This window comes from Pituophis catenifer, unplaced genomic scaffold (assembly GCF_029215685.1).
Source record: "Pituophis catenifer annectens isolate HBS135680 unplaced genomic scaffold, rPitCat1.0.hap2 SCAF_11, whole genome shotgun sequence".
NCBI lineage: Eukaryota > Metazoa > Chordata > Lepidosauria > Squamata > Colubridae > Pituophis > Pituophis catenifer.
The window spans coordinates 27,142,057-27,153,831 of record NW_027256891.1 but is presented as its reverse complement, the minus strand read 5'-3'; the positions used below and the strand labels follow the sequence as shown (position 1 = coordinate 27,153,831).

Genomic DNA, 11,775 nt, shown 5'->3' with positions numbered 1-11,775 from the left:
CAGGAAACCCTCTCCTCCTCCTTCCCCCCATCGTAGTCTTTGTAGCTCAGCCTTCGCTGTTCCCACTTGGGATCTGCCAAGTCATCATGGTGAACGAGAATGACGGCAGCCCAAGGGGCCAAAACTTTCTGTCTTTCTTGACAGGGACAGATCCGAGACAACACAGATTAAAAGGTTCACCCATCTACAGCACAACACTGAATGCAAAAGGCCGCCACCCCTCTTCCCCACCTCTCCCGGAGAAGCGCCTAGCTCTGTGCCCTTCCTCGCCGCACCCTCCTCCTTATCGCCACTGTTCCACGTTCCCAATGTAATCTGCGGTTGCGTTTCGACCCTCCTGCTCTCTGCTGTGGCCCAGCTTGGCCCGCGAGGCCTTCCGCTGCTCCTGCCGTTTCCGTCGGGCTTCCTGGTGCTCCTTCTGCCTCGTGAACTGGTACCGCTGGAGGAAAAGGTCTTTTGCATAATCGTAGAGGTCCATGTCTAAAAAATTGAGAGCCTCGATCCGCTGCTGGGTGGCCCCTTCAATGTCCACGCTAGAGGCCCTGGTGCTGTTGTACTGGGTGAAGGGCGAGATGAAGTTCATGTTGAAGGTCTTCTCAAAGAGGTACTGGGCCTTCCGCTGGAATTCCGTCAGGCCGAAGAAGGCCATGCGCTTGAGGTTCTCCTTGGCGCTGTCCAGGAGGACCTTGTTCCGTTGCTCTTCCGGCATGACGGACAGGTTGTAGCAGCCCACCAGGCTCAGGTCAGCCAGCATGCGGACTTGACGGTTGTTGGCCAGGTTGTAGGGACAATCCATGAACTCCTGCAGAGAGCAGCCTGACCAGTCGTCCCCCAAGTAGCAGCTCGGAAGTTCCTCGGAAGTGGGCGACCGCCCATCGCAGACATGCAAGGAGGCCTTCCAGGTGGCTCCTCTTTGGACATGCCTCCATTCGCTCAGGTAGCGGGAAACCGGGTCCCTCAGGATGGTGATGTAGTAGTAATTCCTGAGGGAGGAAAAGAACAACAAAGCACCTTTAAGGAGAGAAGGGCTTCATGGGGTGTTCATTGATAAGCAACTGCAGTTGGGAAGATTGAGGTCCATCCCTGCCCAATTTAAACCCACTGAATTAATTTACAGATGCTTCTCGACTTACAAAAGTTCATTTAGCAACCGTTCAAAGTTACAATGGCATGGAAAAAAAGTGACTTTCACACGTACGATGGTTGCAACATCTCCATCACGGTCAGACGATCAAAATTGGCAATCGGTTCAGATTTACGATAGTCGCCGCGTCCCGGAAGGGGCCACGCGATCCCTCTTTTGCAGCCTTCTGACAAGCCAAGTCAACGGATAAGCCAGATTCATTTAACAACCACGTCACTTAAGTCAACAGCTGAAGTGATCCGCTTAACAACTTCGACAAGAATGGGGCCAAACTCACTTCACAAGTGTCTCGTTTAGCCACAGAAAGCTTGGTCGTAACTCAAGGGCTTGGTAGTAGAGTGGTCTAAGGCACCCTGTTATTAAGCTGGTTATTAAGACCAGCTGCCTGCAATTACTGCAGGTTCGAATCTCGCCAAGGCTCAAGGTTGACTCAGCCTTCCATCCTTTCTAAGGTAGGTAAATTGAGGACCCAGTTTGTGGGGGCAATAAGCTGACTTTGTATAAATATACAAAAGGATGACGGCTATTGCTGAGCACATTGTAAGCCGCCCTGAGTCTCCGGAGAAGGGCGGCATATAAATCAAATTAAAAAAAAAAAAAAAAGGGCTACCTGTATTTATCAGTCGAGCTACTGAATGGGCAGAAAAGGAGACGCTGAAGGAACCGCTACTGAAGACGTCAGACCGAACCAGGCCCAAAGAACTATCACAAAAATAGAAGTGCAAAACTCACAAAAAATTAAAATTCTTTCATTTCAACCTCCCTTGCTCGCTTCACTAGGGTACGCCACAAGAGGTCGCTGTTCCATGAAAAGAAAAGAGAAACCCCACAGCCCACGGTTCTTTTAACAGAAGAAAATGGCTAAAAAGTAAACTTTCTCCTTAAAATCTGAAGCAAAAAGCACAATCTCTCACAGACACCCCTAAAAGAGAAGAGAAACTGAAATGCGCCAAGCCTCGCGTAATGGGCTTCAGAGTACCCAAAGCAGATCACTTTAATGGAGCTTTATGGATTGCTGCAAATCAAATCCCCAGTGAATCAAGTCGATTTGTTTCCCCCTCCCCCACTCTATGGACTGAAAATCTGCAGGGATTAGCAGATCCTGCTTCCCTTTTGGCTGAAGACATTTTAAGAGTTTCTTTCCGAGTGGCAGAAATCAAAAAGCATTGAAGCAGAAAGAAAAAGGAATAAAAATTGCATTAACTCACTCTATCTGTAAAATGGCACCTACCCAAAACACAAAAATACACCATCCTAAGCCCCAGCACACCAACAACACAATACGTGTCACTGCGTAGATACCTGCAGGGTGAGTCAAAAAGAAAAAGAAAAATCAAGATAGCAGCTACGATGGTGTGATTGAAATTCCACCACTGTTTGATGTGATAGCAACAGCAACAGCACTTAAGACTTATATACCACTTTACAGCCCTCTAAGCGGTTTACAGAGTCAGCATCTTGCCCCCCAACAATTTGGGTCCTCATTTTACGGACGGAGAGCTGAGTCAACCTTGAGCCTGTCAGGATGGAACTGCTGGCAGTGGACAGAGTTAGCCTGCAGTACTGCATTCTAACCACTGTGTCACCAGAAAGGAGAATGAGAAAGGGAGGGAGGGAGGGACAGGAGGGAAGGGAGGGAGGGAGGGAACTTAGCCCTCTCTAAGCAGTTTACAGAGTCAGGCTCTTGCCCCCCAACAATCTGGGTCCTCATTTTACTGACCTCGGAAGGATGGAAGGCTGAGTCAACCTTGAGCCTAGTGAGATTCGAACTGCCAAATTGCAGGCAGACGGCAGTCAGTAGAAGTAGCCTGCAGGACTGCACTCTAACCACTGTGGCTCATGATGGCAATAAACAGGCAGAGTTTGGTCCTGCCATCGTGGCCACCTGGACTTAATGGCCACACTCTGCAGATACCCATGTCATTTCACATATCAGGGTTGAAGAATCTATCGATGGAAGTTGAGGGTTGGGTTCTCCACCTCTGGAGATCTTTAAGAAGAGCCCGGACGGACATCCATCTCTGGAAGATGGTAGAAACAGTTTTCCTGCAAAGTGTTGAACAAGATTAATCCTGGTGCCCAAATCTGGAATGGTAGGATGGCCGTATCTGTTGGAAGGTCCCACTTTGGATCCTCTTCCCCTGCAACGGAATGTCGCTCTTGCCTTAGAACGACATTTCTCAACCGTGGCCAGTTTATGCTGGGTGAACTTAAACTCTCAGAATTCTCCGGCCAGGTTGGGGAATTCTGGGAGTTGAAGTCCATCTGGTTTAAAATGGCCGAGGTTGAGAGACTCTGCCTTAGGGAAAAAAAATGTAGGGGATGCAAAATGGTCGGTGGAGTGAAAATGGAACCCATAATTGTCCTGTTTTGACCTTTTGGTCCTTACAAAAGGGGTCAGTGAAGGGCAGGGTCTCAAGATCCTTACACCTTACAAGAAGTCACATTCCCAGAATCCCTGCTGGGTCTATTGGCCTGCCTGACCCCACTGCAATGCTGGTGGGACAGATGGAAAAATTTTGGGGAAGAACCTGGAGAACATCTATCTATTTAATAGGCAGAAGGATGCCTCCTTTGATTTCTGGAGCAGCAGAGCCCCCTTGGAAATGGCCCCTAAACCACGATTGTAACCTAGGTATGTCTGATGATGGATATACAGGTAGTTCTCAACTTACAACCACAACTGAGCCCCAAATTTCTGTTACTAAACGAGACAGTTGTGAAATGAGTTTTGCCGCATATTATGACCTTCCTTGCCACAGTGGTTAAGTGGAGTTGTTCAGTTAGTAGCACGGCTCTTACAGTAAGTGAATCTGGATTTCCCATGGACTTTCCTTGTCAGGTGGTTTCAAAAGTTGATCACATGACCCCGGGACACCGCAGCCGTCACAAATACATGCCAGTTGCCCAGTGTCTGATATTGATCATGTGACCCAATGGTCGAATGTGTGAAAAACAGTCAAGTCCCTTCTTTCAGTGCCACTGTAACGTTGAACAGTCTCTAAATGCCCTGTTGTTAAGTCAAGAATGACTTGTATTCTTCAAGGCCTGCGGAAGATTTTCCCGAGGAAGGAACAGGTTAGTCGAAAGACACAACTTCATAAATAAAGATGTGCCAAGCTGTTTGACAGGCAGCACTCCCCAAATCCCAGCTCTGCTACCCCAAATCCTTTATCCAGAGAACAGGAGGAGAAGACAGCTGCAAGGGAAAAACAACGATGAGGCAGCTTTTCTCCTCTCCCCGAGAGGCATCTAAGCCACATCTGCGGAGCCCAGAAACATTCCAACAAAATTGTCGTCTTCCTTCGGGCACCGTGGCTGGCTGAGCCCAGCGAGACCGGGAGCCGCAGTCGGGAGCTTTCCAATCAAGACTTTGTTGGTGTGGGAAAACGCCAAGCCCAAAAGCAGAGATTGGATGCTCCCGACGCCTGCAGATGGAAGGATAGTGGGGGCCGCGGGGATTTGGCTGAATACAGAGAAATGCCAGGGGCCGGGAATGAGCTGGCGGATGGCTTTAGAAGAAAATGCCAAGCTGCCAGGTTTTTTTTTCCCAGGCGTCTGCTTTTGTTGTTCTACTTTTTTAATCAGCAATTTTAGACCTGTTCAAGGACATTTCGTGGTAAGGGAAAGGATGTTGATGCACTTCCATTTATTCCAGTTTCGCCCAACTCACGAAATCCGTTGGGCCACCTGAAAGCAGGACAAGAAGCAACCGATGGAAACTCATCAAGGAAGAGAAGCAACCTGGAACTAAGGAGAAATTTCCCGGAAGTGAGAACAATGAATCAGTGGAACGACTTGCCTCCAGAAGTTGTGAATGCTCCAACACTGGAAGTTTTTAAGAAGAGACTGGACAACCGTTTGTTTGAAACGGTACAGTGTTTCCTGCCTGAGCAGGGGATTGGACTAGAAGACCTCCAAGGTCCCTTCCAACTCTGTTATTCTTTATTCTATCGCTCCCATCCTCCTCAGCCGGTGTGGGCAACAATTGTGGCGGATAATGGGACATTGATAATGGTCCTAATCATCCAAAGGTCATCTAAGCCCAATCATACTTTTCTTATAAGTTGGGAAACTGCAAAAAGCAGAGACATCACCCTGCCAACAAAAGTGTGTATAGTCAAGTCGATGGTTTTCCCAGTTGCAATGGATGGCTGTGAAAGTTGGACCATAAGGAAGGCTGAGAAGGCCAAAGAATGGAGGCCTTTGAACTCTGGTGCTGGAGAAGACTCCTGCGAGTCCCTTGGACTGCAAGGCTATCAAACAAGTCAGTCCTAGAGGAGATCAACCCTGACTGCTCTTTAGAAGGCCAGATCCTGAAGAGGAAACTCAAATACTTGGGCCACCTAATAAGAAGGAAGGACTCCCTGGAGAAGAGCCTAATGCTGGGAACGATGGAGGGCAAAAGAAGAAGGGGATGGCAGAGAACGAGGTGGCTGGATGGAGTCACTGAAGCAGTCGGCGGGAGCTTAAATGGACTCCCGGGGATGGTAGAGAACAGGAAGGCCTGGAGGAACGTTGTCCATGGGGTCACAATGGGTCGGACACGACTTCCCAACTAACAACAAAGCTCTTAGAAGTGCAGCTCACCTTGGATCCATCAGCCGGCAACAAAAAATGGACTGACCATCCCATGAATAGCTTAGGTCATTCCATAGATTAAGATGGTGATCCCAAATTATTTTGGGTATCCTTAGGAAGACCTTAAGAATTTCTCTTCGGCAACCCAGTTCCCTCAAACAGCAAGGAAGTTGTGAAGACAGCAGAAACGGGCTTTCTTGGCCACGCTCCTTAAAACCGTCTGCAGAAAATGCTTGCTCCCTCTCCTCTTGCCTTAGAAGTTTTTCAAATATTTGATTAAGGGAAGGAATAAAGAAAGAAAGCACAGCTTAGTGTGCTTAAACGGGGATGTGCGAGCACATTCAAAGCAGGAGATCGTTTTTAATGGAAGCGCGCACTGCTATTTTAAGATCCTACCATGCAGCAGTATTCCTCCTCCTGTTTAAATTTTAAAAGGGGGGAGAAAAAGGAAGAGAGGGAAAAATTAATATCGAAGCACATCCAAAGAATGCTAAGTGTTACAAATTTAATTACAGGTGAGAGCGCCGGGCTGTTTTAATAATAAAATTGTGCTTTTCCACTGGCACCACAGTTATCCCACCACTCTCACTGTCCGTGGAGCCCCGTATTTAGCCCCTCCCATTTGGACCACAAATCCGTGCATGGGGGGAGAGAGGGGCGGTCCCATTGTATCTCCCCCTTGAAATTAAGCCAGTGACCAGTGGATGCATAAAGACTTTGAAACCAAGGAAAAAGAAATAAGCACCAAGACAACGAAGGCATCAAAAACCTGCAAATCTCACACACGTCACCTTAAAAAACCGTTCCAGGAAATACAGGTATTTCCTCGACTTACAGCAGTTCATTTAGTGACCGCTCAAATTTACGACGGCACTGAAAACGGTGACCTATGATCGTTTTTCACACAACCACTGCAGCATCCCCAGGGTCACGTGATTAAAATTCAGATGTTTGGCAACTGACTCATAGTTACGACGGTGGTGCTGTTCCTGGGGTCACGTGACCCGCTTTTGCGACCTCCTGGCCGGCAAAGCCAATGGGGAAGCCAGATTCACTTAACAACCGTGATACTGACTTAATAATTGCACTTAACAACCATTTAACAAATGGTTCCCTTAACAAATGTTTCACTTAGCGACAGGGCTCAATTGTGGTCGTACGCTGAGGTCTACCTGTACATCTACAAAAAATCAAATCCTTTGATGAGAAAGCTTGAACCGTCTTGGCTCAGAAAGGAGGACCCATTTTATGGAGGCCGTCCTTGCGTTACGACCATTATTCAATGATTGTTCAAAGTTACGACAGCGCTGGATGAAAGGGCTTCTGATCAGTCCTCATGGATGGCTGGGGAGTTCTGGGAATTGAAGTCCACTGGCCTTAAAGTTGCCCAGGTTGGACTCTCCTGGCTCAGGCCCAAAGCAGGGGACTAACTGGGTCTCCAAGAGGCCACTCAACCTGCAAAGAACAAAGAACGCCAAAAGCATCATCCCAACTTCTCTACTCCCAGCACAGGGACTCGCTCTGCAAAAGTTTCTCTGCTCCCATCAGCAGAAAACGCAGACCCTTTTGCAAGAACACAATCAGAGAAGAAGATCTGGCTGTCATAATTAAATCAGGGGTCTGCAACCTTAAACACTCAAAGAGCCATTTGGACCCTTTTCCCAGAGAAAAGAAAACACCGGGAGCCACAAAACCCTTCCCGTGCCTGACTATCTCTTGAGCGGCCACAAAACTAGCATATGTAGTTGAATTAAATGTTCTGGAACTTTTCTTTTCTTGGATTTATCCATGGTTGGCCTACCAGGGGTTGAAAAGCTCAATAAATTGCGTGCCAGTGGGTGTTGCACATTGGCGGTTGTGACGCATATTTTGAGTGACAAGGAGCCGCAGCAGAGGGGTGAAAGAGCCACATGCGGCTCCAGAGCCGCAGATTGCTGACCCCCACATTAAATACTAATATCAGCCCCCAGTAATTTTAATTTAAGCTTCCATTAATTTCATTCAGTGCAGCTCGGGTAGGTGACGTGGGAGTTGGTCTCAATTGAAGAAAAAGAAATGTATATTACCGTAGCATCCCACCAAACAACCCTCTGGTATTTCCCCCCCCTCCCCCGTAGCGGAAGGGGATTCTCGTTTAATTGAATTGGAAAAGCAACTCATTTTAGCTAAAGAAACTTAATCAGTGCCATAAAATTAAAAAGGGGCCATCCAGCAACCACCACATCCCTGATTAAGTCACTCGCAAACCATATGGCAAGAACTGCAGAGGCTTGTAATGATCTCAAGTATCCAGATTCCCTCCAGGGAGGAAACGGGAATCTTGGAACCGACACTTAGAATATTTCATATGCGGTTTTTCCTGCACGGCACAAGGGCCTCTCGCTCCCACTGCGGGCACGGAGGCTCAATTGTTGCCAAAAGAATTGGACTCTTCCCCCCCCCCCCGAAGCTATGGGTTTTGGAGGAACCCTTGGCTAGCCAGCAAAAAAAAAAAAAAAAGCCCATAATTTCATTTTGCCTGCTTGGGGTTCCCTATAGATGGGGAAGAAATGGAGGTAGTGACAGATTGTATTTTCCTGGGCTCCCAGATCACCGCAGATGGAGACTACAGCCAAGAAATGAAAAGACGCTTGCTCCTGGGGAGGAAAGCCATGGCCAATCTAGACAGCAAACTAAAAAGCAGAGACATCACCCTGCCAACAAAAGTGCGCATAGTCAAGGCGATGGTTTGCCCAGTTGCAATGTATGGCTGTGAAAGTTGGACCATAAGGAAGACTGAGCGCCAAAGAATGGAGGCCTTTGAACTCTGGTGCTGGAGAAGACTCCTGCGAGTCCCTTGGACTGCAAGGCGATCCAACCGGTAAGTCCTAGAGGAGATCAACCCTGATTGCTCTTTAGCAGGCCAGAGCCTGAAGAGGAAACTCAAATACTTGAGAAAGACTCAGTGGAGAAGAGCCTAATGCTGGGAATGACTGAAGGCAAAAGAAGAAGGGGACGGCAGAGAACGAGGTTGCTGGATGGAGTCACTGAAGCAGTTGGCGTAAGCTTAAATGGACTCCAGAGGATGGTAGAGGACAGGAAGGCCTGGAGGAACGTTGTCCATGGGGTTCTGAGGGGTTGGACACGACTTCCCAACTAACAACAATTTTTCCTCTAGTCCTTCTTATTTTAGGTAAATGGAGTGTGATTGCTACCCCTCCAGAAGACTAAATCAAAAGGATTCTCTGGAAAAAGCCCTACTGGATCAGGGATGGATCTCTTGACGGATTTCCGATTCACAAGATCCTCAAGCCTGCAGGGAGGGAAGTCCCAGCCCTACACATCAAAGTTGCCCTATTAAGCAATTCATGGTTGATCTCTAACTTGAAATGCTCAATCCATTTCATTCGAGGTGCTAAAACTCACCTGTTCCCAACAGATTCGCAACAGAGGCTGGTTTTAGCTTGATCTGAAGTTGTGGGTGCCCCATCGCTGGAGGCCTTTAAGTAGCGACTGGACAGCCACTTGTCTGAAATGGTATAGGATCCCTGTGATTCTATGTTCATCTGGATTTCTGAATGGAGAAGATCTGCCTGGCCTCTGCATCTCTTCTAATTGTAGGATTTGGGGGACGACGACCTACATTTCCACATATGGGATATTAATTGAAGGGGCCGAGAAACAGGGAAGAAAGAAAGGGAGGAATATTCCATCTGTGAATGACCTTCAGGTGTCTTTAAAGCAGGAGATGCATATTTCAGAGGCTCCAGATTGATTTAGCCTGTTTTAGTTGCTTCCCAGATCCATATTTCAAATGCAAGCTATCCGAGATCATCGATCACAAATTCTCTGCTACAGAGGAGGTACCTTCGCTGAGGCTCAAAACCCTTTGCTTACAACTCTGCCCCGGATCTTGGGATCTTGAATTCGAGACGGTTTGTCTCAATGGAGCCATGGGTGCCCGCCCCCCCTACCACCATCCAGCCCTCTTGTAAAACCAAAGGGATCATCATCTGCCTGCCACAACCTCCCATCCTGGAGGGAGACATCCATCAGGCCGCATAGCTCTGGATGCGGAGGGAGGGAGGAGGAGGCCGGATTGGGAAAAAAAACAGTTTGCTACTCATTGTTCTACAAAGCGGGCCGGGGGGGGGGGCAAATTAAAAAGACTGACAAACAAACATTCCCCGATGCTGTCAGCGATGTACAAACAAGAAATCCATCAGCTCACAAAACGAGCCCTTCCCTTCCAAGCAGAGAAGGCGGCTGGGCCTTCAGCGCCTCTCTCCCTGACGGGCGGCTTGCTTGCCCCTTCCCTTCGGAGGGAGGGCTGGGATGCTCTCCCCCCACCCACCCCCGGAATCTTAATCAGGCTCATCACAGTTCTGTAAAAACAAATCAATAGATGCTCTTGGCAGGATAAGTTAATTAATACCAGCGCACCTCTGCAGCTGTCAGTCTCGCCCCGTTCAAGTGTGTTTCTTCCAGAAAAGAAAGAAAAGGAGAAGAGAAGAGGAGGGAGAGGAAAGGAAAGAAGGAAGGAAAAAAGGGAGGGAGAGAAGGAAGGAAGGCTTTGTAGGGTCAATCCTGAAGCTCTGAGCCTTTGGGCCAGGGGCTCAGCAAAAGCCAAAAACAGATCAGGCAGCATTCAGACAGCACATGCAGACCGAGGCGTCAGGCTCACCAGACAAACCTACTTTTAATCCCCAAAGGTAGAAAGCTAGCATGTCAAAGTGGACCCCAGAGTCACATTGTGACGGGCGGCTATTAAAATCAAAGAAGGAAAGACACTTTAAAAAGTGGACCCCTCCCTGACCTACATGATCTAGATGGAGGAATTGTTGTTGTCCCTGGATCAGAAGAGACCAGGCAATCTTTTAACCCTACACAGGCTCTGCGTTTCAGGATTTGTCTTCAAGATCTTTTTCTTGAGGTTTTTCTCTCTCAGAACTTTCCAAGTTTTCTTTCAGAACCAGGATGGACTCTCTAAAATACTCAGAGGAACCAAATTTCTCCAAGGCCAAACACAGGGCAGGAAAAACCAGCTAAGCTTTAGGGACAAAGCTTCACCTCTAAAGATCCTTCAAAACAACAACTAAAAGCAAGAAGAGTCGTCTCACACTTCTGACAACCCAGCTGGGACAAAACCAGAAAGAAAAATGGGCCCCCTTCCTCTGAAGAAGAATATACGGCTGTCAACGCTTTTATGCTTCTCATCTCTACTCGGAGAGCTTAACAGAAGTTGGACCGTAGAGAGCCTTCCGATACCCAAGGCAAATATGAGGGTTTCTTTCAACTTGGTCTGTTGCTTCTCCCCAGTTGGCATCAGCACAGCACAATCACAAATGAGACAGAAGTCAAACACGAGGTGTGGATGCAATTTCGACAGCCTTGCACCAACAAAAAAAAAAAAAAAATGGGCAGGAGAAACATGAGGGCCCACTGCTGGCCATTCAAGAACAGTGATTGTCCAAGGCCACCACTGTTCCTGCAGCTGCGTAAAGAGAGGAACAACGCAACCCACTGACACACTCTCCACATTAATTACATGGCGCCTGTGAAAGGCATCCATTTCCACCTGCACTTCCAAGAGTGGACTTTTGGTGCCTCCAACAGGCAAGACATCTGGATCAGAGCTGAACGCACGGATTAATTGACATGAGTAATTGGTTAATTCATTCATTGCTTCTGGAAAAAAAATAAACCACAAAAAGCAGTTAGACACCAATGGCATTTCGGGAACTGTCTCGTCAGAGACAATTCCTTCCCCCGGCATATATTCGCACGCACGCACAGCCAAAATAAATGATCGGTTTGCCTTATTCTGTAAACAGATATATGCACACAATTACCAATGCCTAGCTAGAGTCTAAATCTGGCAGGGATTTATCTATGCATGGAAAAAATTTATCTATCAACCATTTGTTTAATTTATAGAATTCCCCGCCAAATAACTCAAAGAGAACCATTGGCTGAGACAGTGTTCGAAGAGAATTAAACAATTTTATGGAAAAGTCCCTCCACAAATTTGCCAAAGCCACATTTCTAAGCAACAGGACGCAGAATTAATA

General features: G+C 47.6%; 1 protein-coding gene across 1 annotated transcript in view; it reads right to left on the bottom strand.

The window, feature by feature from the left end:
- Positions 1 to 265: 265 nt before the first annotated feature.
- HS6ST2 (heparan sulfate 6-O-sulfotransferase 2) overlaps positions 266 to 11,775 on the bottom strand; it is a 65,801-nt gene continuing 54,291 nt past the window's right edge. The window contains exon 2 of the mRNA XM_070951867.1: positions 266 to 983. Coding sequence (XP_070807968.1) covers positions 284 to 983 — 700 coding nt within the window. The 3' untranslated portion in view covers positions 266 to 283. The remainder of the gene's footprint in view (positions 984 to 11,775) is intronic.